Here is a 27,894-nt window from a genome sequence, read left to right as displayed (position 1 = left end):
AAATCACTTCCTAAATACAACCCCAGTACCACAGACACTGAGAGAAAAAATTAATAAATGGGACCTCCAGAAACTGAGAAGTTTCTGTAAAGCAAAGGACACAGTCAACAAGACAAAACGATAGTCTACAGAATGGGAAAACATCTTCACCAACCCCAAATCAGACAGAGGACTGATCTCTAAAATATACAAAGAACCCAAGAAACTTAACATCAAAAGAACAAATAATCCAATAAAAAAAATAGGGTACAGACCTAAACAGAGAACTCTCAACAGAAGACACCTAAGGCTAGAAGACACCTAAGGCTGAAAGACACCTAAGGAAATCTTCAACATCCTTAGCCATCAGAGAAATGCAAATCAAAACAACTCTGAGATTCCATCTTACACCTGTAAGAATGGTCAAGATCAAAAACACTGATGACAACTTATGCTGGAGAAGATGTGGGGTAAAGAGAATGCTCCTCCATTGCTGGTGGGAGTGCAAACTGGTACAAATGCTTTGGAAATCAGTATGGTGATTTCTCAGGAAATTAGGAAACAGTCTACCTCAAGACCCAGCAGTACTGTTTCATATACCCAAAGGATGCTCAATCATACCCAAGGACATGTGCTCAACTATGTTCACAGCAGCTTTATTTGTTATGGCCAGAACCTGGAAACAACCTAGATGCTGCTTGACAGAAGAATGGATAAAGAAAATGTGATACATTTACGCAATGGAGTACTACACAGCAGAAAAAATAATAACGTCTTGAAATTTGCAGGCAAATGGATGGATCTAGAAAAAAACATATTGAGTGACATAGTGGGTAACCCAGACCCAGAAAGACAAAAATGTACTCATTCATAAGTGGCTTTTAGATGTAAAGCAAAGGAAAAAACCAACCTACAGTCCACAACCCCAGAGAACCTAGACAACAAAGAGGACCCTAAGAGAGACATACAGGGATCCACATAGAAAGGGGAAAAAGACAAGATCTCATGAATAAATTGGGAGTGTCGGGGTCATGGAAGAGGGTAGAAGGGGAGGGAGGTAAGGGAGGGAACAGAGAAAAATGTATAACTCAAATAAAAACAATTAAAAAAAGAAATTGCAGTTGCACTAAAAATGGCATCAAACTAAGGAAAAAATAAACAAAGTCACTGCAAAACTAAGCAAACCAAAGAGTAAAATGCTTTGCGCAGCAAAAGGAGCTATCAACAGAGGTAGGCAACCTACAAATTGGGAGAAAATACTTGGAAACCATACATTTGACAGGGGGCTGATCTGCAAAATATGTAAGGCACTCAAATTTCTCAACAGTAAGGAAGCAAACAGCCTGATTAAATGTAGGCAGAAGGAGTGGGGTCCACATTCCTCAGATCAGCCAGCTGTCTCCCAGACTCTAAGGACCAAAGAAATGCAAATTAAACCGCGAAGAGATATCAGCTCTTACCTGCCAGAATGGGACGCTATTGAAAGATGATGAGGTTTGGAAAGGGGAACCCTTAAATACCCTTGGCAGGAGTGTAAACTTTCAAAAACTTAAAAATAGAACTGCCGTATGATCTAGAAAGCCTACTACTGGGCGTGTGTCCAAAAGATATGAAACCAGTATGTTTAGGAAATATCTGCCCCCACAATTGTTACAGCACTCGTTCAAGATAACCCGGATGTTGAGTCAACCTAAATGTCCATCAGAGGATGACCAGGTAAAGAAAATACGATACATATATATATACACACACATATACACACAATGAAACCCTTTTTTATCCATTAAAACAAAAAATTGGGCCAGGCGGTGGTGGTGTACACCTTTAATCCCTACACTTAGGCAGAGGCAGGCAGATCCCTGAGTTCAAGGCCAGCCTGGTCTACAGAGCAAGTTTCAGGACTGTCAGGGCTCAACAGAGAAACTCTGTCTCAAAAACCACCAAACGGGGGAAAAATTGGAAACCCCATAGTGTGTGATGTGTATGCTGTATGTACCTGAAAGATTTTATTTTAAGTTTATATATTTTTTCAGGGGCAAAAAGTCAAATATTGCATGGTTGCAGTTACGTGTGAAATCTCAAAAGGTTGAACTGAAAACAGTCAAGTGGTGGCTCTGGCAGGGGTCTGAGGTGACGCTGGTCAAATGACATGCAGTTACAGTTAGATGGGGGGTGAGACCATGGTGATGGCTGCTATTATATACTTAAAAATGGCGAAGAGGGCAAATTCCAAACACTCTCACTGCAAAAAGGTACATGAAGTGATGCGCATGTCAGATAGCCTGGAATGCACAGGCATGTCGGAGCCGTACAGTGAACATCATACACAGACACAAGTTACACCTGTCAGCTGAAACAAACATACAAAAGACTTTACTGAAGGCTGTGGTGACTGTTCTTGTTGTCAAGGTGACTACATTTGGAATTAACTAAAACCCAGGCTGCCGGGCACACCTGTGAGGGATTTTTCTTAAAGAAATCGTTTGCAGTGGGAAGACGCACCTCTCGTCCAGACCTTCCGAGGCAGGGAGGTTCATGTTTCATCTGGGCCAAACCTTCCGCTGGCAGCCTGTGTACAGGACAGGAAGGAGGACAGGAAGCTCTTGCTCTTTGCTGCCTCTTCCTCCCTCTTGCTGGCGAGTCCATTCCTTCACTGGTGCCAGTGCCTGCTTCCTCAGGACTCCAGTGTGTACCAAAGATCAGCTGAGACAATCAGCCTCGTGGACTGAACAGGTCTGGATTCTTAGACTTTCCATCGGTAGACAGCCTTTGTTGGACTAGCTGGACCACACAGCCTGCATATTATCGGATTTATTAGATTAGATTTAATAGAATCCCTTTCTACTTACTTATATATAGATTCATTCTATCAGTTCTGTTCCTTTATTGAACCTTGACTAACACAAAGGCCATGGTGATTTTTATTTTACTTTAATTATCTTATTTTGTTTTGTTTTCCCAGAAAGGGTTTCTCTGTGTAACAGTCCTAGCTGTCCTGGAACTAGCTCTTGTAAACCAAGTTGGCCTTGAACTCACAGAGATCTGTCTACCCCTTTCTCCTGGGTGCTGGGATTAAAGGCATGAGCCACCACTGCTTGGCATAATTTTAATTATTTTATGTGTGTCTTTTGTTTGTTTGTTTGTTTGTTTTTGAGACAGAATCTCTGTAGTTCAGGCTAGCCCTTTAACTCATGGCAAACTGTTTTGGTTTCCTGGGTGTTGGATTGCAGGTATACTTATTTGTTTATTTGGGACATGGTCTCACGTAGTTCAGGCTGGCCTCAAACTCTGTATGTAGCTAAGGACTTTGATCCTCCTGCTTCTGCCTCCTCAGTGTTGGAATGACAGGCATGTACTGTTGTGACCAGTTTTATGTGGTGCTGGGGATTGAACCCAGGACTTTGATGATTCGAAGCAAGCATCCTACCACCTGACTCACAGTAGCCCATGAGTCTGCTCTTTAAACACATCACTGAAGTGTGGCGGCATATGCCTATGGTCCCAGAACGTCAGCAACTTAGTCAGAATTATTTTTTTAAAACATTTATTTACTTATTATGTATACAATATTCTGTCTGTGTGTATGCCTGCAGGCCAGAAGAGGGCACCAGACCTCATTACAGATGGTTGTAAGCCACCATGTGGTTGCTGGGAATTGAACTCAGGACCTTTGGAAGAGCAGGCAATGCTCTTAACCTCTGAGCCAACTCTCTAGCCCCTTAGTCAGAATTTTAAGTCTTGGATACTTAGAGAAATCCTGACCCTCAACAACCTGGTACTTTCTGTTGTGGGATATTTGTACACTGTGTATTGCTGTGATTGGTGTAATAAAAAGCTGAATGACCAATAGTTAGACAGGAGGTATGGGGGGATTTCCAGGGAGAAAAAGGAAGAGGAGGAGGAGTCCAGGCATGTAGGAGATGCCAGGAGATGTAGAGAGGAAACAGGAGGTCCAAGCTAGAAGAGAGGACTCCTTTAATCCCAGCACTGGGGAGACAGAGGCAGGCAAATCTCTGTGAGTTTGAGGCCAGCTTAGACTACAGAGCTGTTCCAGAGCTAAGGCTGTTACACAAAGAGACCCTGTCTCGAAAAGCCAAAAAAAAAGAGGGGGTGTGGGGAGATAGAACAGTGGTAATACCATGTCATAGGACATCAATTAATATAAATGGGTTAAAGTTATGAGTTAGTTGAAATAAGCCTAAGCTATAGGACCAGCTTTTTTAATTTAAAATTTTTTTAATTAATCCAGGACCAGCTTTCATAATTAATAATAAGTCTCCATGTCATTATTTGGGAGCTGGTTGGTGGAACAGAGAAAGACTGGTTACAGCTCTCGGTTATATAATGTGCTCTCTTAGCCAGCCTGGCCAGGCCAGTGGGTAGAGCATGGGACCCTTATGTATGTTCTCCTTGTAAAAGCAAAATATTACAGATAAAACGCACACCCGTTTCTCCAGTCTCCCGTAAGTCTGTATGTCCCTATACCTGTATGTTTTGATCTAAAGCTACTAAAGTTACATAGGATTTATTTGGCACTGGATGTTGAAGATAGTGCTTCACCTCATTACTAGAGTACACTAGATTTTATCCCCTACCAAGATCGTCTGATACAGAACATTTTTTTGTGTGTTTTTTTTCAACTTCCTGTTTGACTCAACACTATTACTTAAACATGTTTTCATGTCACCCTGTTCTTGGTTTAAGCCCTTCCTGTTTTATTACTGCCTTCTCTGAAGTCATTACATAGTGTTCACAGACAGATACAGCTCACCAATTATTTAGCCAAATCCCCGTTGATGGTTATATACAGTGTTTTTACTTGACAGGCGATGGCGCACCTGCCACATTCACACCTATGAGCTATATTTTTTTTACAATGATTCTAAAAATGCCTTTTAACATTCATAAAGAGAAAAAATAATTACATAAGATTTTTCATGCTGCGGGCAATTGAATCCAGGGCCTCAGTCATGGTGACTACGCATTTTATCAATGAGTTACATCCCAACCCAGAGAAAGTATGTATACTATATAATATAGAGGGCTGGAGAGATGTTTCAGTGGTTAAGAGCACCGGCTGCTCTTCCAGAGGGCCAGGGTTTTATTCCCAGCAACCACATGGCAGCTCAGAACTGTTTGTAACTTCAGTTCCAGGGGCTCTGACACCCTCACACAGACATTTATGCAGGCAAAACACCAATGTACATAAAACAAATAGATTAATTAAGAATACGTTTCAGTTTTTTTTTTACTTTGATTTTAAAAAATTATGTGTATGTGTGTCACGTGCACGTGAATGAAGTGCTCCAGGAAGCCAAAGGCAGCTGATTACCCCATCCCCACCCCTGTGCAGGAACTTCCAGGGTTGTGAGCAGTCCTACATATGTGTGCCAGGGTGGGTGGGTACTGGAGGGGGTAGGTGGGTGGGGGCTGGATAGCTGGATGGGGTTTCGAATCTGAACTCTGGTCCTCTGCAAGGGTAATAACGTGTTTTTAATCGCTGAGTCTTCTGTCCAAGTCCCGGAGAGAAGGCGTTTAAAGGATTTGTTTGAATTGAGTTGGAGCGGACTTTTAGACATGAATCTCGCGCCTGTCTGTCCTCCTCCAGCCTAAGGTGGTCCAGAACAGACTGTCTCGCAGCTACCGATGCAGTGGAAATTGAAAGATAGCAGGGGCTCCTCAGATGTCTTTGTCTGTTTGTTTGTTTCTCCTCACAGAATTCAGAACAGTGTGTATCTATGAACTCTTCAACTCCCAGGACCAACAACTGCTGTAGGGAACCCTTCTCGCCTAACGAGAGGATACAGGACCTGGGTCTCGCTTTGGGACTCACGGAAAGCGGAGAGTGACGAGACAGACCTAAGACATCCAAGTCCTTCATCCTTCCCTAGAACTTAGAGAATTTCATCCTTTGGACCTGTGGCTGCTGTCACCACCCTGATCCTCAGCTTTTACCCACCAGCTGAGGATGTCAGAGATGGAATCATGGGGGAAAAGAAGCCAGCAAATTCCCAGCACCTTGCGCTTGGGGCTCGGGGCTGGCCGTGTCATCCTTAACCAAAGGCGCAACTGAGTGTAAAATAAGAAAAGTTCTTGCGCTTGCTAAAACGACTCACCGCACAAAGGCTCTCCGGTGAGAAAAAGAAAAGCAAAAAGCAGAAGAAAAAGAAAACACTCCCCTCCCTCCAGACTCCCCTCAAGCCTCTAATCTCATCTCTGAAAAGGAACTGTACTTTACTGTCCACAAAACAGTCTATTTTCAAAGTGAGAGCAGGAGGGCGCTGGGAGGAGAGGGGCGCCCTGGGCCCACGGCAGCCTGCGAATTCCTGCTTGTTTATAGAAGGCAGTGGCCGAGGACAGACACTTTGAAACCACCTGTGAACGAATTAAAGACCGAGGGGGGCAAAACCCCCATCACAAACAGAATCTCACTGCTCAAGTGTGAAAGAAAAGGAAGAAAGAAAAAGCCAAGTAGATCTTTGCCGGCGACCACTAGATGGACGTAGAATTCAAAAACATTCTTTGGGGAGATCAAGGATGGCAGGCTTTGAAGCCTGGAGGGCCGGCAAGGCTCAGAGCGCCCGGCCGGCCGCGAGCCCCACACCCGAGCGGCCGCACTCCTGCACTTGCTGGGGAAAGCATTTAAATGGGAACAATGTCAAATTTCACAGCTATCTTATGTCCAGTGACCTTACGGGACCCCGAGGGAAAGACAGATCGAAAATAATTGTTCTCGACAAGTTCCTCGGAGAGAAGAAGTCAAATAGGCAAACCTTCAGGGACGACGTCTGCGAAATGAAAAAAATAAAAGGCTCGTAAAAGTGTTGCTGCGCGCCCTGCCCAGCGCCAGCCAGAGCCTGCTCGCTGGCTGTTTGTTTGTTTGGTCATCCACCTGCTCTGCACAGGACTCGCCGTGTGGCTCGTTCTTTATCTAATACACACAGAGATCAAGTTCCATCCCAACAGTCCAAGAACTTTTTTTTATTGAGGGGGAATAAAAAGGTGGTAACAAGTATTCTGAAATATTTAATCAATTTGAAACAGCTTTTCCTGATCTTGAAAGAAAATGAGACAGGCTAGCGTCTGAGTCAAAAAAAAAAAAAAGTCTACACACTAAGTGAAAGAACAATAAAGGACAATTTAGGAGAACAAAGATGAGCTCTCAAAACTCTGTATTTTAGACAAGAATTTCAATGACACTTCATGTCCTCTAACTTTGCCTTAAGTGAATCATCTTAGCTTAATGGCTCCCCACTCCTTAAAAGAAAAGAAGCATTAGAGGTGGGACTAAAAGTCCCTTTCACCACTACCCGGGATCACAGCCTTTCCCAGAATAGCCACGACCACGAGTTTTATGTACTATAGACCTATTGTTTTTTCTTTTATCCTTGTATTTACGTGTATGGCCTTAGAGAACTAAGATAGCTTTGTGGTAGCTCTCATAAATGAAATCATGCTGTATACACAGCTCCAAATCTATTGCTTATTTCACTCCATAGCATGATTTTGACACTATCCATATATATGTATCATTTATTTTTCTGGACAGTGTTTTAAAAGAGGAAAAAAGTTTATTCACAGGAAAGTTATACGTATACTTATTATGTTTCTACCTGTCTGACTTGGGAGCACTTCACTGAACAAACAAGCAACTGATTTGGGTTTTCAAAATGATTGACCAAACACCCAGAGAGGCAGGGGATGACACAGGGCATTCCAGTAATTGTAAGGGTGAATTGGTTGGTGGGAGGGCTGCAATGCTGGGCATTGAACCTGAGGCTTTGCACTTCATAGACAAGCTACCAACCGCTGTGCCAAACCCTCAGTCCTCTCCCTGTGGCTTTAATATTTGGTCTAGCAAGGCGGTGGTGGTGCACACCTTTAATCCCAGCATTTGGGAGGCAGAGACAGTCAGATTTCTGTGAGTCTGAGGCCAGCCTGGTCTACATAGCAAGTTCTAGTACAACCAGAGCTGTTGTACAGAGAAATCCGGTTTCAAAAACAAAAACAAAAAACGAAAGAAAGAAAGAAAGAAAGAAAGAGAAAAGGGGAGGGTGTAAGCTAACTGAGGTAAGGTTTACTAAAACACAACTACCCTGGACTTTATAAAGTACCTAATCATTTAAACCCAACAGGCAAAACAAATGAAAGAGACTTATTTTGGAGGAGTTGATGTGTGCAGAATCCGACATTCTCAGAATGGATCTGCAGGGCAAGGTAAAACTATGGTGGTCACTTAATGAATGCTGCATGCAACAGTTTTAACGTCACCTTGTCAGTGTTCCTGTGCACAAAACTTGTGAATGCAGGCAGGGCTTTGATTTGGTCAGGTTTGCCAGGGAGGGGCCACCGAATCCCTGAAGCATGATTTGAAAAAGATGGATAAGATATTCTACCCAAAATTCAACATCACCTTTAATCTTGCCCTCTCCTCCTCTAATCCCTAGGTAATGTTTTCTGCTTCTTTTGCAGAAAAGCAATTTTGTTAATCACTTTAGCGCCAATTCTTGCATCCCTGGCAATACTCAGAACTGCCTCCATCCAAGCCTTTGATGTGGGAAAGAAACACACACACACACTCTTTCGCATGTAATCTGAAAACAATTCACCTCTTGCCAATGAATGCACAGCACTCCACTTTAATAGAGAGCAAGTTCTGTGGAGGTTTCTAATCCTTTCTGCCAAAGAGGAGGAGAGATCACTCAGGTAGCCCAATGTCATTCAGGAGTTAAAATCACTTGAAATGTTTTGTGGTATGTTGGGGACTTCTTAAAAAACCAAAGCCAAACCAAAATAAAAACAAAAACACTTGTTGAAGATTTCTGTTGAAAACAGCACAAGGAAAAAAAATAAGAAAAGATTGCCCATCTCCAACTCAGACAGGATATTCTTCTCAACTCAGATAACTCTTGATCTGCGCGTGCTACAAAAAGCAAAACCAAACCCCCGCCTTAATCCCTCAAAGCTCGGCTGTTACAGAGAAGCAGCAGTAACTGAGGTGGCTTAAATTCCAGAAATGTACAAAAGATTTGGTTGGAAAGAAAGCTAAACAAGAAAAAACTCAGCTGTGACGTAAGGAGGTCCATTTAGGGCAGTAAAAATGCAAAGAATGATCCCTGAGAAAGAAAACTGGAGGTTCCGAGCTGTCTTAACGGTCTCATAGGCTTCTAAGGGGACGTGTGCGGCTGTGTGTTTGGAAGGGTGGGTACGTGCCAACACTTTTAAGACAATTGAAATTGACTTCCCTGTGGGCTGCATTTTATCTGAGCACGTGTTTAAGTTGCACAGTGATGCTCCAGCGTTCTGAAGCTTTGCTCCATGAACAACTCTCTTTTCATAACTTTCAGTTAAGGTCAGCAATTTCTCCCAGCTTAGTGATGTTTCCTTTTGTATTGTTGCTTATTTAAACCCGGGGGTAGGTTCTGTTCTCTCCCCCTCTATCCGTAGTTACTGTGTCTTCACGATCTACGATGTGGATCTACCTTCAGACAGTTTGGTTAACGCACTGCAGGTCCGCTTAGCTTGCTGTCGTTGTCTACTGTAAGGTGACAACCTCCCTCCTTATGGCTTCCTCCAATTACTCAAACATTGCTCTTTCATGACTTGGAATTCTCCCTTAGAGATAAAACTGAGTTTTCTTGTGGGGTTTTGTTGTTGTTTGTTTTATTTGAGAAAGGGTCTCACCATGTGGCCTTCAATAGATTGAGCTCACTACAGACCATGGCCTTGAATTTACAGAAATCTCTCTGCCTCAGCTTCCTGAGTGTTGAGAGTAAAGGCTTGAGCCATGATATGTGGTGTTAAAGATTATTTTTGATGAATAATAAATATTGTGGCGGACTTCTTTACCGGCGACGGAAGAACGACCACCACACCAGGATTCCACTCAGATCAGGCTTTACTGGAGTGCCCTTAATTGATGGGGGGCAGGGAACGAAAGGGCAGGAAGACGAGGGACAGGGTGCAAAGGGGAGAGGCAGCAGGAAGCGAAGGGGGAGCATGAAGCGAAGGGGAGAGGCTCGCTTAGGCAGCCGCTTAAATAGGGAATTGGCACACGGGTCTCCCTGTGATTGGCTGCCACCAACAGCTGACACCAGACCGCTTCGGGATAGGCTCGAGGATCCTCATCCACCGCGCATGCGGGAAGCGGGGAGCGCAGCTCTCAAAGCCATAGCCAAATATGGAGTTGTTTATAACCAACAAGACAGGATGTCGGCGCCATCTTGTAATGGCGATCCTGTCCGGCTCACTACAAAATATAAATAGGTAAAAATTCAGAAGATATCAAATGGGGCAGGTTAGCTGGCTCTTTGCAGTGAGGTGCTTGCCAAATCACCAAACCTTATTTCCTGAGTTCGAGCCCTGAGACCCACACAGCGGAAGAAAAGAACTGAGTCCTGCAAACTGTCCTGTAACCTGTACATATGTACCATGGTATGAGCATCACACACACACACACATTTAATTAGTATTATAAAATTGCTATGATGCCAAGTTACTTCTTTTTATCTCATGAATCTTCCCTAGATTGCCATGATGTAACAGCTTAGACATTTAAAATCCCATTGTTCAGCTGGGTGGTGGTCGTTCATACCTTTAATCCCAGCACAGAGAAGCCCTGTCTTTAAAAAAAAAAAGCTAAATAAATAAGTTCGTTGTTCAATGATTTTTTATGAGAGGTGACAGGACATTGAGAGATTTATTTATTTATTATTTATACAATATTCTGTCTGTGTGTATGCCTGCAGGCCAGAAGAGGGCACCAGACCCCATTACAGATGGTTGTGAGCCACCACGTGATTGCTGGGAATTGAACTCAGGACACTTGGAAGAGCAGGCAATGCTCTCAACCTCTGAGCCATCTCTCCAGCCCTTGAGAGGTCCTTTTAATAACTGGTATTAACTCTAATGTATGTGTGTGTAACTCTCTATGTAGACCAGGATGGACCTCCAACTCAGAGGTCCACTTTACTTCTGCCTCCTTAGTGCTGAGATTATTAATTTTATGAGTATGCGAGTTTTGTCTACATGTATGCACATCTAGTATGTCATGCCTGGCATAAGCAAATGTCAGAAGAGGGACATGGGTCCTCTGGCACTGGAGTTAGGATAGTTATGAGCCATCATGTAGATGCTGAGACTCCAACCAAAGTCCCTAGCAAGAGTAGCAACTGTCCCCGCACACACTGTTTTTCCTTTCCTTTTCTTCTTCTCTCTGTCTCTGTCTCTCTGTCTCTGTCTCTCTCTCTGTCTCTGTCTCTGTCTCTCTCTCTCTCTCTCTCTGATCTTACTATGTAACTCTGACTGGCCTGGAATTCACAGAGATCTGTCTTTTATCCTTTGCCTTCCAAGTTCTAGGATTAAATGCATGCATCACCATGTCTGGTTAACTTTAATTTTCTTTTCTTTCTTTCTTTTTCTTCTTTTTTCTTGGGGGGAGGGAGTAGTGGTGGTGGTGGTGGTTTCGAGACAGACTTTTTTTGTGTATCCCTAGCTGTCCTGAAACTCACTCTGTAGATGTCCTGGGCCTTGCTCTGTAGACCAGGCTGGCCTCAAACTCAGAGATCCGCCTTCTGTTTTTCTTTCTTCCTTTTTTTTTTTTTTTTGATTTTTCGAGACAGGGTTTCTCCGTAGCTTTTGGTTGGCAAGTGAGCTGGAGGAAGATTCTGGCAGATTTGGGTAGAAGCAATCTCCAAGAGGTGCCACGTATCCACCAAGTTTACTGGAGCGCATGAACACCAGGGTCATTGCTCCCTACTGCTTGGGTGATTCTCAGCATGCCAAGGCTCACCCCTCGCCAAGTGAAGGCTCTTGCCTGTCTCTTGAAGGCTGGGTGCTGTGTGGTCACTGTTTGAGTCTATTAGCAGAAAGACTTCCATTCAGCCTTTCGTTTCCCCATAAGCTCCTGTTGCGGGTGTGAAGCTCAGCATTCTTGGCTTACTCTGGTCGGAAGGCTTTTCTAGCAGAAAGTGTGTTCTTTGCAGGGAAGGGGAGCCGAGGCTGCAGGAAGCGAGTGCTGATGGTCAGTGGCCAGTGCTCTCCTAAACTTCCTGTGCTTTGGAACTACTCACTGTGTAGCTGAGGATGACCTTGAACTCCTGATTTACCTGTCTCTACTTGCCCAGTACCACCTGCAATTGGGGGTGTTACTGTGTGGTCTTGGGGATGGAACGCAGGGCTTTGTGTATACTAGGCTAGACAAGCAGTCTACCAACTGCTGTACATCCCTAGCCTTGGAATGTGTTTTCAGATCCTCGGGAGACAAGTGTTTGTGATCCAGCTGCTGTTTGTTTATTTTCTGACACGGGTTCCACACAGGCCCACCTGTAATCCAGCTGTTAATCCAGGCCAGGGGAAATCTCCCCGCCCCCCTTCATTTTCCCAGTGGTGCTAGTGACTGAACCCAGGGCCTCGAACATGCTAAACAAGTGTTCTCACACTGTGCTAACACTCCCAGTTCTAGCTGACTAGAAACTGTAAACAGAGGCTCACTTACATTCACATCCCCTTGCCCCGTACAGTGCTGTGGCTGGCAAGACTTCCTTAGCTTTTAGTCACCTGTCTTTGCTCTTCTTCAGAACACTATCTGGGATGTCTCTTTCGCTCCCTGTTGGCTGAGATAGTCTCTGATGAGACTCCTTATTTTTTCTATCTTTTTATTTATTTATTTGCTTTTCAAGACAGGGTTTCTCGGTAGCTTTGGAGCCTGTCCTGGAACTAGCTCTTGTAGACCAGGCTGGCCTCAAACTCCCAGAGATCTGCCTGCCTCTGCCTCCCGAGTGCTGGGATTAAAGGCATGCGCCATCACCACCTGGCTCCTTATTTTTTTGTAATCTTAACATTTTGAGAGGATGCTAGTTACACATTTTGTAGCACGCACCTCCGTTGGGTGCTGTCTGGTGTTTGTTATAAGATGTGAGTTCTGGAGAAGAAGGCTACAGAGGCACCTAGGATCTGTTTCTCCTTTAATTTATGCAGTGTTGACAATTGAGCCTTATGTTTAGGCAAACACTACCACTGGGCTACACTGTACCCCTCCCTGCCTCAGTGTTGCCCACTATGAACCTGACTTGTCATATGGTGCTCGTAATGACATCATTTTTCTCTTTGAAGAGTTTATTGATTTTCTGATATTTCATTTTGTTTTTGAGATAGGCTTTCTCTGTATAGCTTTGGAGCTTGTCCTGGAACTCACTCTGTAGATCAGGCTGGCCTTGAACTCACAGAGATCCACCTGCCTTTGCCTCTCTAGTGCTGGGATTAAAGGTGTGTGCCACCACCGCCTAGTAAGTTTATTGATTTTCTTAAAGTTGATATATGCTTACAGGAAAAAAAATCAAAAATATAGAAAAGCCTATCTTGAAAAACCAAAAAAAAAGTCTAAAAGTAAAACTCAAAATTTATATTACCAGGACATAACCATAATTAGTATGTTTCTCAAATAACCCCCCTTTGCACACATACATAGAGAGAAACATTTTTTTAAAAGTTCGTATGAAGCCTTGACGTGACTCAGTTGGTAAAGGTGCCTGCCCTCAAGCATGATGGACGACCTGGCTTCAATCCCTGGGACCTATGTGCTAGGTGAGAATTGGCTCCTGCAAATTATCCTCTGCCCTTCACACACGTACTGTGCCGGTCATGACCTGTGCCATTCGTGACCCCCCCAAATAAGCAAGAAAAAGTTCACGTAATACATGTTAAATTTATTAGTGTTTAAGGTCATTTGTGCCTGTGGGTGGGTGTATGGCTGGACATGGAGGTCAGAGGACAACCTTTGGGACCAATTCCGGTCATCAGGAGTGGAGGTAGGAGTAAGGCACCTTTATCCACTAAGCTATCTCAGCCCAAATTGTTACTAAATTTAAAGAAGAAAATGAAGTAGGAACACAATGAAGGAGTTGCCAAACTTCAGTTAAATGTTCTTTGTAAAGACATATTAGTTCCTATAGCTTCCTTTGAAGTGTTGCACAAAGATTATAAAAAAGCATTAGGGCTAAGGGTCTGCCTTCATGATTAGCTCTTGAAAAGTCATGCCCTTAATCCTAGCACTTGGGGAGCAAAGGCTGGCAGATGTTTGTGAGTTTGCGGCCAGATTGGTCTATATAGTGAGTTCCAGGCCAACCAGGGCCACACACACAGAGCAAAAGAGAGAGAGAGAGAGAGAGAGAGAGAGAGAGAGAGAGAGAGAGAGAGAGAGAGAGAGAGGGAGAGAGATATGGGGATGGGTGGTAGGGGTGGGGGAGATTAAAAAGCTGGAAGGTAGTGTGGGGAGAATATATATTTCCCAGAAAATGGCCTGTATAGTCCTGTATAATACAAAAAATTCCCTTAAGTAACTGAGACAAGAGTAGAAACAGCTTTCATTGTCGACATGTAGCTTTTATTGAATACTAGAACTGCTTCATATTCAGAAGAAAACCACAATATTTGTGTGTCTTTATTAACTGTCAGAGGTTTGAGAGGAACCTGCATTGAATGCTTTATTCCTTTTCCTGCTGTGTATGGGGAAGGTTCTCCTTAGAAAACAAGCTTCGACAACAGACTGCCTGGATTTGATACCTTAGGGGTTAGGAACTACTTAGTCAGATCAAGCCCTCAGCTTCTCCTCAGGAAAAAAAGTCATCAGTGTCTTCCTTACCTGATTATTGAGAGAAATATGGCCAGGCAGTGGTGGCATAAATCCTTAATCCCAGCACTCATGAGACAGAGGCAGGCAGATCGCTGCGAATTCCTGAACAGCTAGGGCTATACTCAGTCTTCAAAAACCAGGGCAGGGCCGGGCGGTGGTGGTGCACACCTTTAATCCCAGCACTCGGGAGGCAGAGGCAGGCAGATCTCTGTGAGTTCAAGACCAGCCTGGTCTACAGAGCGAGTTCCAGGACAGGCTCCCAAAGCTACAGAGAAACCCTGCCTCGAAAAACCAAAAAAAAAAAAAAAAAAACCAGGGCAGGGAAGGGGAAGAAATATGCAGGACAACATATCAATATATAGACAGTTCTTGTGACGGTGGTTGAAAGTGTTTATTACATGTAAGTTATTACGATACAGTGGAATAACAGTACATGTGTGGAGGTCGGAGAACACCCTGGGGGAGTCAGTTCTCTTCATGTAGGTCCTTGGTGTGCAACTCAGGTGGACAGGCTTGGAGGCAAGCACCTCCACCCACCGAGCTACCTTGCTAGTCCTAGACATCAATTCTGACCTAAGCAGTTCATCTGGTTTGCATATGGTATTTTGGCCAATTAATTAATTTCGGATTTAGGATAGAGCACAGTAGCAGAATACCTGCTTATCATGGATGAGACCCTGGGCTCAATCCTCAGTACTAAAACCAGACCAAACCCTTTCATTGATTTCCTGAAGAGGTAGCCCAGGCTGGATTTAAACTCTCCAACTCCCCAGCCTCCACCCCCAGAGTCCTGTGATTAGAGGTGTGCAGAACCACACCTGGCTGGCAACTTGATTTATGCATCTGTGTGCACATGTTCCTGTATGTATGTGTGTGTGTACACAGGTGTGGAGGCCAGAGGTCAATGTCAGATGGCTTCCTCAATTGCTCTCTACTTCATGTTTGAGACGGGTTCTATCACTGAGTCTAAAGCTTGCAGATTTGGCTGGTCATTAAGTCCCAGATAGCCTCACATTTCTGCCTACGTAGTGCTGGGATTATAGGGGTTGGGGGTCAAACTCAGGTCTACACTTTAGTGACTGAGCTATCTCCCCAGCTGCTGCAATTTGATCATTTCAAATGATAGCTTAGTTTGTCCATCAATGAAGGCAATACAGGTAATAGATAAGATGTACTCATTTAAAACGGCGTATTTTAATCTTGCTGTTTACTGGGTTAGTTAGATTTAAAAAATGCTTCTAAGTCTTCCACTAAGCACTAGGTACTATCAGCACGGATGAACTATACTATATGTGAACAACAGGTTAAAATTAGTTAAATTTAAATAGGGTTCTGAAACCATACATTATGTTCATCTGTCTTCTGGTCAGAGTGGTTCATAGCATACAAATGCAGCAAAATGTTGACCCAATGATACCATCATTTCAATTTGCAATGCCTTTGCCATGAGAGTCTCCTAACATTGTCGCACCTGAGACTAAGCCAGGTCAGTGAGATGATCTCTAGAGCGGCGGTCTAAATTCTTTGGTTGGCCTGAAATGTGCCTTTTACCATTTCATTTACCTACCAGATATGAACACACCCAGATATTCTTTCTAACCACAGCCTAGAGTTTGAAAATTGTTTTCTGCCCAAAGCCTTTGTTGTATCTTTTCAAGGGGATGTGTGTATGTGTGCATGTGTGTGTGTGTGTGTGTGCGTTTGTAACAGGATTTGACCTGTAACTATCACTGAGAATTTTCTTAGAGAAGTTCAAAGCATTTTACAGGGATCATCTCATTTATCCTTCGAAAGTAAAGCAGAGGCATTTATCTCCGCTACGGACTGAGAACACTAAAAGGCCAAGAGAGGCGGGGTTTTGTTGTTGTTTTGCTAAGATCAAAAAGTAATTCTAGGGCAAAGCCAGATTCTGGTCTGACCTTGTTACATGATGCTTCTGCAGCTCTGTAGCTCCATGCAGGGGCTTTGCTTGTTCTCCCCTTGGCTATGCCAGGCTTTGAATGATTCTCAGAATTAATGTCTCATCCGTTCCTGCTCCTTAAAAATGGCTGTTAAGATGTCAGCACAAAAGAAAACTCTCCAATCATTCTTGGATTGCTTGGGTTGTTTCCAAGAGAGAATCTTCCTAGGGACCTTTGGCTGGTGCGGAATTTGAAACGGTGCTTTCACTGCCTCCTGAAGTGCTGTCATTACAGGTGTGTGCCACCACACCTCATCTCTTACACAGATTTCAGGAAGAGAAACTCTCTGCTTTCTTTGTTCGTCCTGTTTTTGGTCTCCATCTGTAGTCCTGGCTGGCCTGAGCTTACAGAGATCTGCCTGTCTCTGGCTCCCCAGTGCTGGGATTATTAGCATGCTCCACGAAGGCTGGCTCGTCCAACTCTTGCTATGTAGCCCAGTGCTGTCTAACAGAAATAACACGAACCACAATTATAAGTCACACATATCTTGAATTTCTAACAATCGCACTAAATATACTGAATTCATTCCAGTATGTCTAAGTTACTAACAATTACTATGTAGTATACAATTATGTAAGGTATTTTTTAAGACTTTTTTATTTATTAAGTATACAGTGTTCTGTCTGCATGTATGTCTGCAGGTCAGATCAGAAAGGGTACCAGATCTCATTACAGATGGCTGTGAGCCACCATGTGGTTGCTGGGAATAGAACTCTGGACTTCTGGAAGAGCAGCCAGCTCTCTTAACCACTGAACCATCTCTCCAGCCCGGTATTTCATTCCCTTTCTCGTCTAGCTTTTCAAAAACCAGCTGTGTGTTTGACTTTTTCTTATAGCACACTTGAATCTGGAGAAATTGCCTTTCACACACACAGATGTCACCTGTGATTAAAGTAGACCAACTCAGACCATGTTGGACAGCACGGGTCTATCCTTCGGAAACTTTAAGATTGGTTCAGGTGAACCCAGTGGAGGTAATCTTGGAGAATCAACTTGCCCTATGTAATGACTGCTGAAGAGCCCTAGGTCAGCTATGGTCTGATATGCTGCTTGGCTTGGGAGCTGTGGACTCAAGATCTAGTCGGTTGCTTTTCCCTCCCCAGGTATTGTCTACTTATACTGGTACTCTGGTTCATATCAAGTGAGGAATGTTCCAACTTTTGGGTTGCAGTTTTATGAGAATCTGGTTTATGGCTTGTGGAAGGAAGGCATCACCTTGGGTTGAGGAATGCTCCCAGAACCAAAAGGCCAAGCAAGTAGGTGCCTGTTGAGGGCAGAGGTTCCACCTAGATGGTTCCTGAAGCCACAGGCCTCTTGTGGCCTAGGATGGGGGCTTTCTGTAAACTTGTCAATAACCCCCCCCCCTTTTTTTTTAAATTTGGACAGGATCTTTCTCCGTAGGCCAGGTGGGCCTTGAACTCATGGCCATCCTCCTGCCTTAGCCTCAGGGATTACAGACAAGCCACCAAGCTTGGTTCCTCGTTAGTCTTGAAGACATGTGCTTCAACTAGATGTTCCTGGTGCTCCAGAAGACGGGGATGTCAGCTCCCGATTTGGGGTTCGCACCCCGAAATGCAGGCGTGAGGGGCGGGTCCCGGCCTGGGCCCGCGCCGCCCCATGTGACCCGGTCCGACATGGTGTCGCCTCCTCTGGAGGAGGCGGCGGCGTCTTCGGCTCCGCTGCGCGTCGAACCGGCCCTGCGGCCGCTCATGGGCAGCCAGGGCCGCTCGGGTTCCCCCGGGAACCGCGGGCCCAGGGAAAGCGAGGGCGGGGAGGCGAGGGTCGCACGGGGAAAGCGAGGAAGGAGGAAGGGGAAAGCGGGCACCGGGCACGGCGGAAGAGGAAGCGGGGCGGAAGGGAAGCCGGGCCTGCAGCCGGCGAGGAAGACAGCGGGGCCGGGGGCTGAGGCGGGCCCGGGGCAGGAAAGAGAGGAGGGCGCAGGCGTGGAGGAAGGACCGAGAAGCTTTGGGAAGCGGGATGAGGGGAGCGCAGGCCCAGGGAAGGAGGAGGAACGGAGGCTCGGGGCCGAGCGGCGGGAGGACGGCAGCCTGGAGAGAGCACGGGAGCGTGGGTGTCAGGCGTGGGGCGGCACCCCGGGGACCCGGACGGCCATGGCGGCGGCCGGCGACGAGGAGGCGGCGGCGGCTGCGGAGTCGTCCGGTCGTCCGGCCGCGGGGCCCGCGCTGTGGCGCCTGCCGGAGGAGCTGCTGCTGCTCATCTGCTCCTACCTCGACATGCGGGCCCTCGGCCGCCTGGCTCAGGTGTGCCGCTGGCTGCGGCGCTTCACCAGCTGCGACCTGCTCTGGCGCCGGATAGCCCGGGCCTCGCTCAACTCCGGCTTCACGCGGCTCGGCACCGACCTGTAAGCGCCCGCTCGCCCGCCCGTTCCCCGCTCCGGGCCGGCCAGCGTCCTGGGAAAGGGCGGGGCGCCGAGGCCTGGTCGGCTCGGGGCCGTGTGGCACCCGGAATACCGAAACCCAGATTCACCCCCACTCCCTGTGCCCCAGATCCCTCCCCAGCACCCTCGGGGAGTCCCGGTGTCATCCCCCCAACCCGAGGAAGCTTCGGGAGAGCATCCCTCAGCGCCCTCCCCTGTGGGCGGCTACTCACAATCAGCCAGCCTAAAATACTCTTGAGCCCTCATGAGTTGTGGCTTTTCCTAAATTTTTGACTCTGGGTTCCTCAGCCCAGAACAACTAGGTTGGTCTGCGTCTTGTGCTTCAGGCCCTTGAAGGACGACGCCTGCTGGTTCCAGGACCCAGGCCCACTAGGTGGTCTTTCAACGTGTTTCTGTGGCCTTTGATCCTGTCCACTCTCTCAGAGGTTGTTAGGCTTCAGGGCTCTGATAGTCAAATATACAGAAAAGGCTCCAGAGCCTGTAAAAAAAGAGCTTTTAGTCCCATTGTCAGCATATTTTAGGACTTGATTCAGGCAGAAGGACCCGCAAAAGATGTCTGCTTGAGGCAACAAGTTGGATTTGGTATAGGCTGTATTCAAGATACTGAAGTTGGGTCAAGTGAATGCAAAACATCCCGAAACATTAGGTTGTTGAACAGGAAGGGGAGAACATGGTCACAGAACTCGTGAGGATAAAATCTTTCAGATTGCAGCCCGCCCTTGCTCAGTTGTAATCCGGGAGAATAACAAAAGTTCTTTTTTAAGCATGAGAAATCATCATCTCTACACAACTATTTTCATTTTAAATGTTTTTCAGGTGCACACCCCCTTAAATTGCCCAACCTGCCCTTGCTCCCTTACCCATCCTCACAGGAGGGCTAAGTGAGGTATGCCACGTGTCTCCAATTAGTTCCTTAGAATAAAAATCTCCAGCTAGGCATTATTGGACATAGGTTTTGATATGCAGAGGTATTGGGCCAAGTCACAGTATACCAGCAAAGAATGAGTGAGCCCATTTGATGTGAGAATTAAAACAAAAACAAACCCGTTGCTGCTTTTGCGGGCGAGTGAGTGGGCCAAAGCCGCGTCATTGTGTATCTCTCTCTCATCACTGGCCAGGGTAACTATTTTGCCACGTGTCTGTTTCACCTGTGGCAATCGTCTCTTTCTACTGTTTGTTACTGGGCTCTTGGTGTTTTTGTTATAAATTTGGAATTTTTCTGGGTCATAAATGTTTGACTCTCGTCTATCATCTTTGGTAGAGATATGTTTTCCAGTCGATTTTTTATTCTGTTGTTTTTATTAGTTTTTATACTTCATTAGAATCTGACAGTCTTGTAATTTTTTCCTCCTTCTCTTTAACCTGATAAATTTCTAATTCTTTCACAGACCTGACAAATTTAGTTGCCGACTGATTTGCTTGTAACTTGATTTTTTTTTAAATGGCATTTTCATCAGTAACACTTGTTTTGGTACAAGGAGAGAAATTCTCTTACTGTATTTTTCTCTAAAGAGCTCGAAATTGCTATACCTTTTCTTAAGCTTCTCTTTCTCTTTGGGAGGCTTACAGGGCTGTATATTAAGTGTGAACACACACACATATACACATGTTTGCATATTCAATTTGTATCTGAACTCTCCCTTTTTTATCTACTGGTGTTATCTTCCCATTTCCATAACATTTTAAATATGCTGCTCCGTGAAAGAGTGTAATATCTGCTAGGGTTCTATGATACTTGCTGGGGGACATGTCAGGGATACTGTTCCACTTCTGTTCATGACCAAAACCTCCTATCCTTTCTGATGTTCTAAGAGAGACTGAGAACGATAACAAAATGAAAATGAACTTACAGTAAAAAGTGCTTAGGGTCTGCAAAATGATATTTATTATGGCCTTACTATATTGGGTATGTTCATTTTAATTGTGTGTGTGTGTGTCCTAGCATGAAGCATTGTCCTTCCAGAGAGGTTGTTTTGCTGTAGCACTTGATAAAGAGCAGGGTCACTGCTCTGGTTTTGGGGTTGAGAGGAGAAATTATGCCTGTTATAGCAGGTGGAGAGCATTTACCAGTGTGACCTGTTTCTGGACAGCTGCAGAGACTTAATAAACCACTGAGAGGTAGTTGTCATCCCTGAAGAGATAAGGCATTACCCCAATTCGCTGAAAGGTCAGGGTGCCTGCTTCCCAATGTGCAGATGATCGTTCCCTGCATAATGTCGGCTGTTGGTAGTCATGCTTTGGACTAATTGATGCGGACTGGATAAGAAGTACATCTATAAGCGCAGCACAAAACTTGACTTTCTCAGAAGGCATACAGTCTCTCTGGCTCTGAGTTTTAGCTCCTTAAAGACTAGGAATAACATTGTTCAGTAAAATGGGTCCTAACCAGCCATGATTGTGTTCAGTACTAGAAAACCTTCCCTAAGTTGTTGTAAAAGAACTTTTTCAATTGCTTGCCTTTCCCTTTATTCTGCAGATGTCAGAAGTGGGCATGGTTTGATTTGGAAGTGCTGCCTAATGATAGGAAACACACACACAAACACACAGATAACATCCAGGTTCTCTCATCTGTCCTGAATGTTTTCACAAACATGACAGCACAACCCGTGGGCTTAGGGACTGCACTTGCTGCTTAAGGGCCTTCTGATTTTCAGAAACACTAACTGCTAAGGTTTACTGACCTTCCGGCCCAGGGCAAGCCCTGTTCCCTTTAGCTCTTCCTAACTGATCATAGCTTTGTTGAGTAAGATGAACTGCTTGGGTTCCTTGTCATTTGCTAATGGTCTTATTCTTGTGCTTGAAGGCATTTGAGCCACTTAAAAACCACAAACAAATAATTTGCTTCCCTTTAGGCCTCTTGCCCAGTCAACACTAAGAAGTATTCTAAGTGGGACTTCCCCCACCCCCCATTTTTTTAGGAAACAGAAAGTAGTTTGAATTAGTCATCTGAGTTCAAATTAGTTTTATTTGAAAGCTTTATGAAGCCTAGAGAAATAGAAATATCTTGGTTATAATTGTAAAAATCTAGGCAGTGTTTTATACAGAGATTTTTTGAATAAAGAATGGGGTGGGCACTCACCCAATTCGGTGTGTAAGAACACAGCAGTAGACTCCACCAGGTCTGTCATATATGATGCCTGCTGTGTGCAAGAAACACATGATGGGGGAGGAGCAGAGGTACTGTGTGTAAATTCGGATATGGGTAATTAGTGGGAGCAAAGGAAGGAGAAATCTGCACAGAGACCTGTTTAGATAATACTTGCAATTTCTATGTTTAAGAAAGCTTACTTGACCCCTTCTTTATTTCAGTGTTTCATATTTTCAAATGGGAATTTCCTATGGGCAGTTCCGTGGGTGCTCTTCCATTAGCCCGGGATAGATTTGCCTGGAATTAACAATAGGCGTGTCAGGAGGAGAGCCTCTGAGGTGTTTGCCCTGGCATGCAGACTCATTCCTTTGACAGTCCTGCAGCCTTGGAGCTCTTTGAGGCTGGGGGCCTAGGATATCTATTTCAGTGACGATTACCGTCCAGAGAGGGGAGATAGACGCAGATAAGCAGAGTGTGTTTGTTTGTTTTAAAATGATTGCACCTAAGAGCCCCCCTACCCCCAGGAAGAGAAAGCATGAAGTTTCCTTCCCTAACTGAATGGAGAGGGCATTGCTGACTGTAAGGCCTAAACTGATTTTTAGGAGACAATTAGCAACTCGAAATTATCCTCAACTTTCTTCTTGCCCTTTCTGCCTTACCTGTGAGGAGTAAGGCACCTCTCCTTAGCTGCTCAGAGGTTTCCTGGAGGGATATGTTGTTGTCTTAGTTGTTTGGAAAGGCCTTTTGAAAAAACTATTTTATTTTAAAATGTGGTATGTATGGGTGTGTGCACATGATGTAGTTGCCTGGGGGGTCAGAGAGACTGGATCCCTGGTGCCAGAGGGTGCTGAGACTAAAGCCAGGTCCTCTGGAAGAGCCGTACGTGCTCTTAACCACTGAGCCATCTCTCCAGCCCCAGGCCTTATTTATTTATTGATGGTTTCTGAGTTAATAAAAGGAGGGTTCAGTTTACATGTTCACAGTAAATGCACCTGCAGAAGCAGGAAATGGTCTGGTGCTAGGCCTGTCTTTAGAGGAGGCCTCCTTCAAGGCTGCAGGGCTGAGGTAGTCCCTGCCTTTCCACCCTAGGGGCCGTCTCTAACTCTCAGGGCAGAGTCACAAAGAAAGCAGACTTCACCGACTGCAGTGTGAGTGCATTTGGAGATCTAGATCCTTCACCCAAGTCAAGTTTGGGTTGAGCTTCTGAAATCCAGGTGGTGGCAAGATTACTGAGGAAGCATACAGGTTTTTAAATAATTATTTTTGGGTTCTTGACATAGGGAAGAATCTCCTTTGTATGAAGTTATACCCTTAACTCTGAGTTGACCTTGGCATTGGATTAGTCCTGTCTCCTAACCATTGGAACAAAGAGAAATTCAGGTTGACTTTCTTTGAGGCCAGGTTCTAGGAAGATTTGAAAATTAACACGAGGGGCTGGAGAGATGGCTCAGAGGTTAAGAGCATTGCCTGCTCTTCCAAAGGTCCTGAGTTCAATTCCCAGCAACCACATGGTGGCTTACAACCATCTGTGATGGGGTCTGGTGCCCTCTTCTGGCCTGCAGGCATACACACAGAATATTGTATACATAATAAATAAATATTAAAAAAAAAAGAAAATTAACATGAGAAGGAATAAAGGGAAAAATGGATTATGAGTTTCAGAGGAAAATCTGACTCTCCTACCCCTATCTACAGAAATTGTTCAGAAAATTCTCTGGTGGGGGCTGGAGAAATGGCTCAGAGGTTAAGAGCATTGCCTGCTCTTCCAAAGGTCCTGAGTTCAATTCCCAGCAACCACATGGTGGCTCACAACCATCTGTAATGGGGTCTGGTGCCCTCTTCTGGCCTGCAGGCATACACACAGACAGAACATTGTATACATAATAAATAAATAAATAAATAAATAAATAAATAAATAAATATTTTTTAAAAAAGAAAATTATCTGGTGTATGCTATCAGATGAGGTTGGAGCAAGACAGACTTGGTTCATTTTTGAGGCAGCCTTCTTGTTCCGTAGTCTTGTTCAGGTCCATGGGCTTTAGGTGGAGCTCCACAGAAGCAAGGTGGTCATACCAGTTAATGTACATATGAGTCCTAGCTCCTGGGAACACTCATCTAAACTGAGAATGAGACTATCTGGAAAAAGAATTGACCCCTTGTTGGAGGGTTGGCTGCCTATCTCAGCTCTGAGTCAGTTCTTCATTTTCTTCAGACTGTCCGCATCGCCCTCCCTGGAAGAATGGGCCACCCAATGAGCCCCTCTTTAGCCTACAATTAATTGCCTGCGCATTCTTTCTTTTCTCTTCTTTTTTGGTATTTGACATGAGCTCAAATTGCTGAGAAAGGTGACAACTGTGAAATGAAGACAGGGCTCGGAGACACCTTAAAAAATACATGTAAAGGCCATTAAATGACAAGAGCAGACTGCCAGGCTCTTTCAAAACATTACCATGTCTGTTGACTTTCCATTCCTTGTTCACAGCACAAAATTGGAGGTCAAAGAATCATAGGAGTTAGAGATGGAAAAGACATTTGGGGTCAGCTAGTTCATCCCTCCGCCCTCTCCCACCCCTTATTCCAAATCATTCCTTACGTTATATTTTCTCCCTCAACTTCACGGTCTTCACTCAGCCCCGGCCATCACCTTTGGGGAACGATGGTGGAGGTTCTGGTCAGCTTCTCCATGGTGAAGCGAGATATTGCCATTGCCCCCAATTGACATTCATGAACTTTGTTGGTGGTCTCAGCCGAAATGCTGAAGGCCTCACGGAATGGCTGTCTGTTGCTTTTCCTGATAGAGTCTTAAGAGCATCAGTGTGTGGTGATGCAAGCGAAGAGGGGCTCTGCTGAATTCAGCCCTAGATTTTTGCTTTTTAAATCTCTTAACCTGAAGGGAACTGATATCTGATATATGGACTGGGGACAGATAGTAATATTGGAAGTCTATTCAATTGAGGTTTTGATAAGAAATGCAACAGAAACTGGTGGATTTGCCGAGCACGGTGTACATGTCTTTAATCCCAGCACTTGGGAGACAAAGGCAGGTAGATCTTTCTTTGTGAGTTTGAGGCCAGCCTGGTCTACATGGTGAGTTCCAGGACAGTCAGAGATTTTGTCTGAAAAAGTCTAAATAAAGAGAGAGAGAGAGAGAGAGAGAGAGAGAGAGAGAGAGAGAGAGAGAATTAATGGGTTGGGGTACGTGAGATGGTACAGTGGGTAAAGATGTTTGCTGCCAAGGCTGCTGGCCTGAGTTTGAGTCTCTGGAACCCACATGGCAGGAGGCCCACCTCACACAAGTTGTCCTCTGACCTCTACATGTGTACCATGGCACGTGTGCAGCCACACACATCCTCTCTCCCCTCTCTTCTCCAGCCCCCGCAAATGTAATTTAAAATTGTTTTGGATTAAATAAACATAAGAAATACTGGAACTGCCAAGTAGTAGGCGGCTGCTTGGGGAAATTCAGGTTGGGGAAGAAGGAGAGTTGCCCTCCTGAGGGGAAACTTCCGGAAAGCTTCGGCTTTAAGCCGAATAGAGAGCCCATGAGTTGGAGGTGGGAGTCTCGGGAAGGAAACACTGTTACCTTTGTGGTTCCTTTCCTTACTTATTTGTGTATGCGTGTGTGGGTACGCATGCTATGGGCATGTGTGGAATTTAGAGGACAACCTCTGGGGATTGGTTTTCTCCTTCGATCGGGAGTGTTCCGAGGATTGGACTCCGGTTGTCGGGTTGGTGGCAAGTGTCCTTATTCGCTGAGCCACTTTGCCAGCCCTCCCCTTTGCTGTAGGGGGCAGAGAAAGAGAAGTCATGCTCATTGGCCCCCAGTTTGGAAAGGGAAGAGTCGTTTTTTAGAAGCAGCTCTGGAGGGCTATCCCTAACTCCCCCTTCTTGTTCCAGCAGCTGTTGGGAGCGCTCCGAAGGGGGTATTATGTTTCTTCTGGTAACTCTGCCAAGAATGAGAGGAAATCCACAATCTGTGGGGTTTGGGGGTGGGGTGGGGATAGGGTGGCAGGTGATGGGACAGGGAAATTAAATTGTTTTATAGTAAATACGTTGAGATACTTTTCCTGGAGAGCAGTTTTACTGAAAGGTACAGTATATTTCCCCTGTTCACAAACTTAATGAGTTCCTTTCTTTAGAAAAAGGAAATAGTTTTCAGTACTTTTTCTTTCTCATAGTTCTAGCTTTGACCTCCTATTTCTTTGCATTTCCTTTATAAAGTCTATACTGACTTTCTAAAGATACATCAAGATTCAGACATGGGTGATGTGTGCTCAAGACAGGGCTCCCTGCCCAGGGTGCTGTTGGGAGAGCTGTCCACTCATCCTTATCATGCCTACATTTTGGCTTTCATCATAGCAGCCCAGAGACTGGAGATGTGAGGACTGGCTCGTGGTGTATGGTTCACACTCTCCATCTTTTTGTCCAGGCTAGCGGGACACTAGGGATTTTAAAGTCTCGGTACTTTGAGTGATTAATACGGAACACAGCTTTAAGATTAAAAACAATAAAAAGTAACCCTGGGAAGCAGAGTGGTGTAATTATTCCTCACGTTTCAGATGGGGAGTCCAGGGAGAAGGAGACAAGAGAGCAGAGTGTAACTAAGTCAGCCTGTGCGTAATTCCTGACTCGGGGAGACTTGTCCATGCACATGCACACCAGTAGCAGCTTCTTTTACTGTTGTTTCTTCTCAGAAAGTGCTAGACCAGCCTTTTCAGTGGAGAACTCATTCTGTAGTCAATTGAATGTGGGAAATGCCTTGCGCCACACCCCTCTGGGACCGCAGTGCCCACGGACAAATTAAAGGCACTGAGAAGTTCTGTCATAGAGGGAACTGTTTAATTTTGTTTTATCCTTCATTGTCCAAAATATTTTGATCACAAAACATTTTTCCTGCTTAATATTTGTTAACATTTTGCTGAACACATCCTGGACAGGTGCCTTGCAAGTTACAGAGCTTGGCCAGTGACAGGAGAGACAGTGTAAACATGGCTCGCATCTGAAGCTCACAGTGAAGGGTGGGGAGGCTCACTGCTCCTGAAACTGCTGTGGATGGCTGGGATTTAGCCTAGAATTTGGATACTTAACATTGAGTTCTTATTTCTTCCTTCCTTCCTTCCTTCCTTCCTTCCTTCCTTCCTTCCTTCCTTCCTTCCTTCCTTATTTTTTTCTTCTTTTTTCCAAGACAGGGTTTCTCTGTGTAGCCCTGATTGTCCTGGAATGTACTCTGTAGACCAGGCTGGCCTCAAACTCACAGAGATCTGCCTACCTCTGTCTCCCGAGTGCTGGGATTAAAGGTGTGTGCCACCACTGCCAGGTCTTAGGTTGAGTTCTTAAAGATGTACATATTATATGTCTTGCTAGGAAGAGCTTAAATTTTTTTTTAGATTTATTCTTTATGTGTAAGAATGTTTTTGCTTGCATATGTGTATGTGCACGGTGTGCATGCCTGGTGCCTGCAGAGAGCAGAAGAGGGTGTCACATCCCCTGGAACTGGAGTTATGAACAGTTGTGAGTCACCATGTGGGTGCTGGGAACTGAACCTGTGTCTTCTTGTCCCGGCAGTGGTGACACATGCGTTTAATCCCAACACTCGGAAGGCAGAGGCGGGTGGAGCTCTGAGTTTGAGGCCAGCCTGGTCTACAAAGTGAGTTCCAGGACAGCTAGGGCTACACAGAACCCTGTCAAAAAAAAAAAAAAGGAAGAAAGAAAGAAAGAAAGAAAAAAAGAACAAGTGCTCTCAACTGCTGCTGTCTCCCTGGCCCAGGAAGGACATCTGAACCTCCGGGTAGTGTTGGACACAGTGAGACTTGCCAAAGGGAGAACATATTTTTG

General features: G+C 45.0%; 1 protein-coding gene across 4 annotated transcripts in view; it reads left to right on the top strand.

Annotated features, from left to right (window-relative positions):
• Positions 1-18,187: 18,187 nt before the first annotated feature.
• Positions 18,188-27,894, top strand: part of Fbxw4 (F-box and WD repeat domain containing 4) — an 86,429-nt gene continuing 76,722 nt past the window's right edge. For 2 of the 4 annotated variants that reach the window (XM_075974224.1, XM_075974223.1), the window contains exon 1: positions 18,188-18,934. In XM_075974224.1, coding sequence (XP_075830339.1) covers positions 18,207-18,934 — 728 coding nt within the window. In that variant the 5' untranslated portion in view covers positions 18,188-18,206. The remainder of the gene's footprint in view (positions 18,935-27,894) is intronic. The other 2 variants (XM_075974222.1, XM_075974221.1) reach the window with 2 other exon arrangements.

This window comes from Microtus pennsylvanicus, chromosome 5 (genome assembly GCF_037038515.1).
Source record: "Microtus pennsylvanicus isolate mMicPen1 chromosome 5, mMicPen1.hap1, whole genome shotgun sequence".
Lineage (NCBI taxonomy): Eukaryota > Metazoa > Chordata > Mammalia > Rodentia > Cricetidae > Microtus > Microtus pennsylvanicus.
Note: the sequence above shows the minus strand (reverse complement) of the source record. Positions and strands in the feature narration are given on the sequence as shown.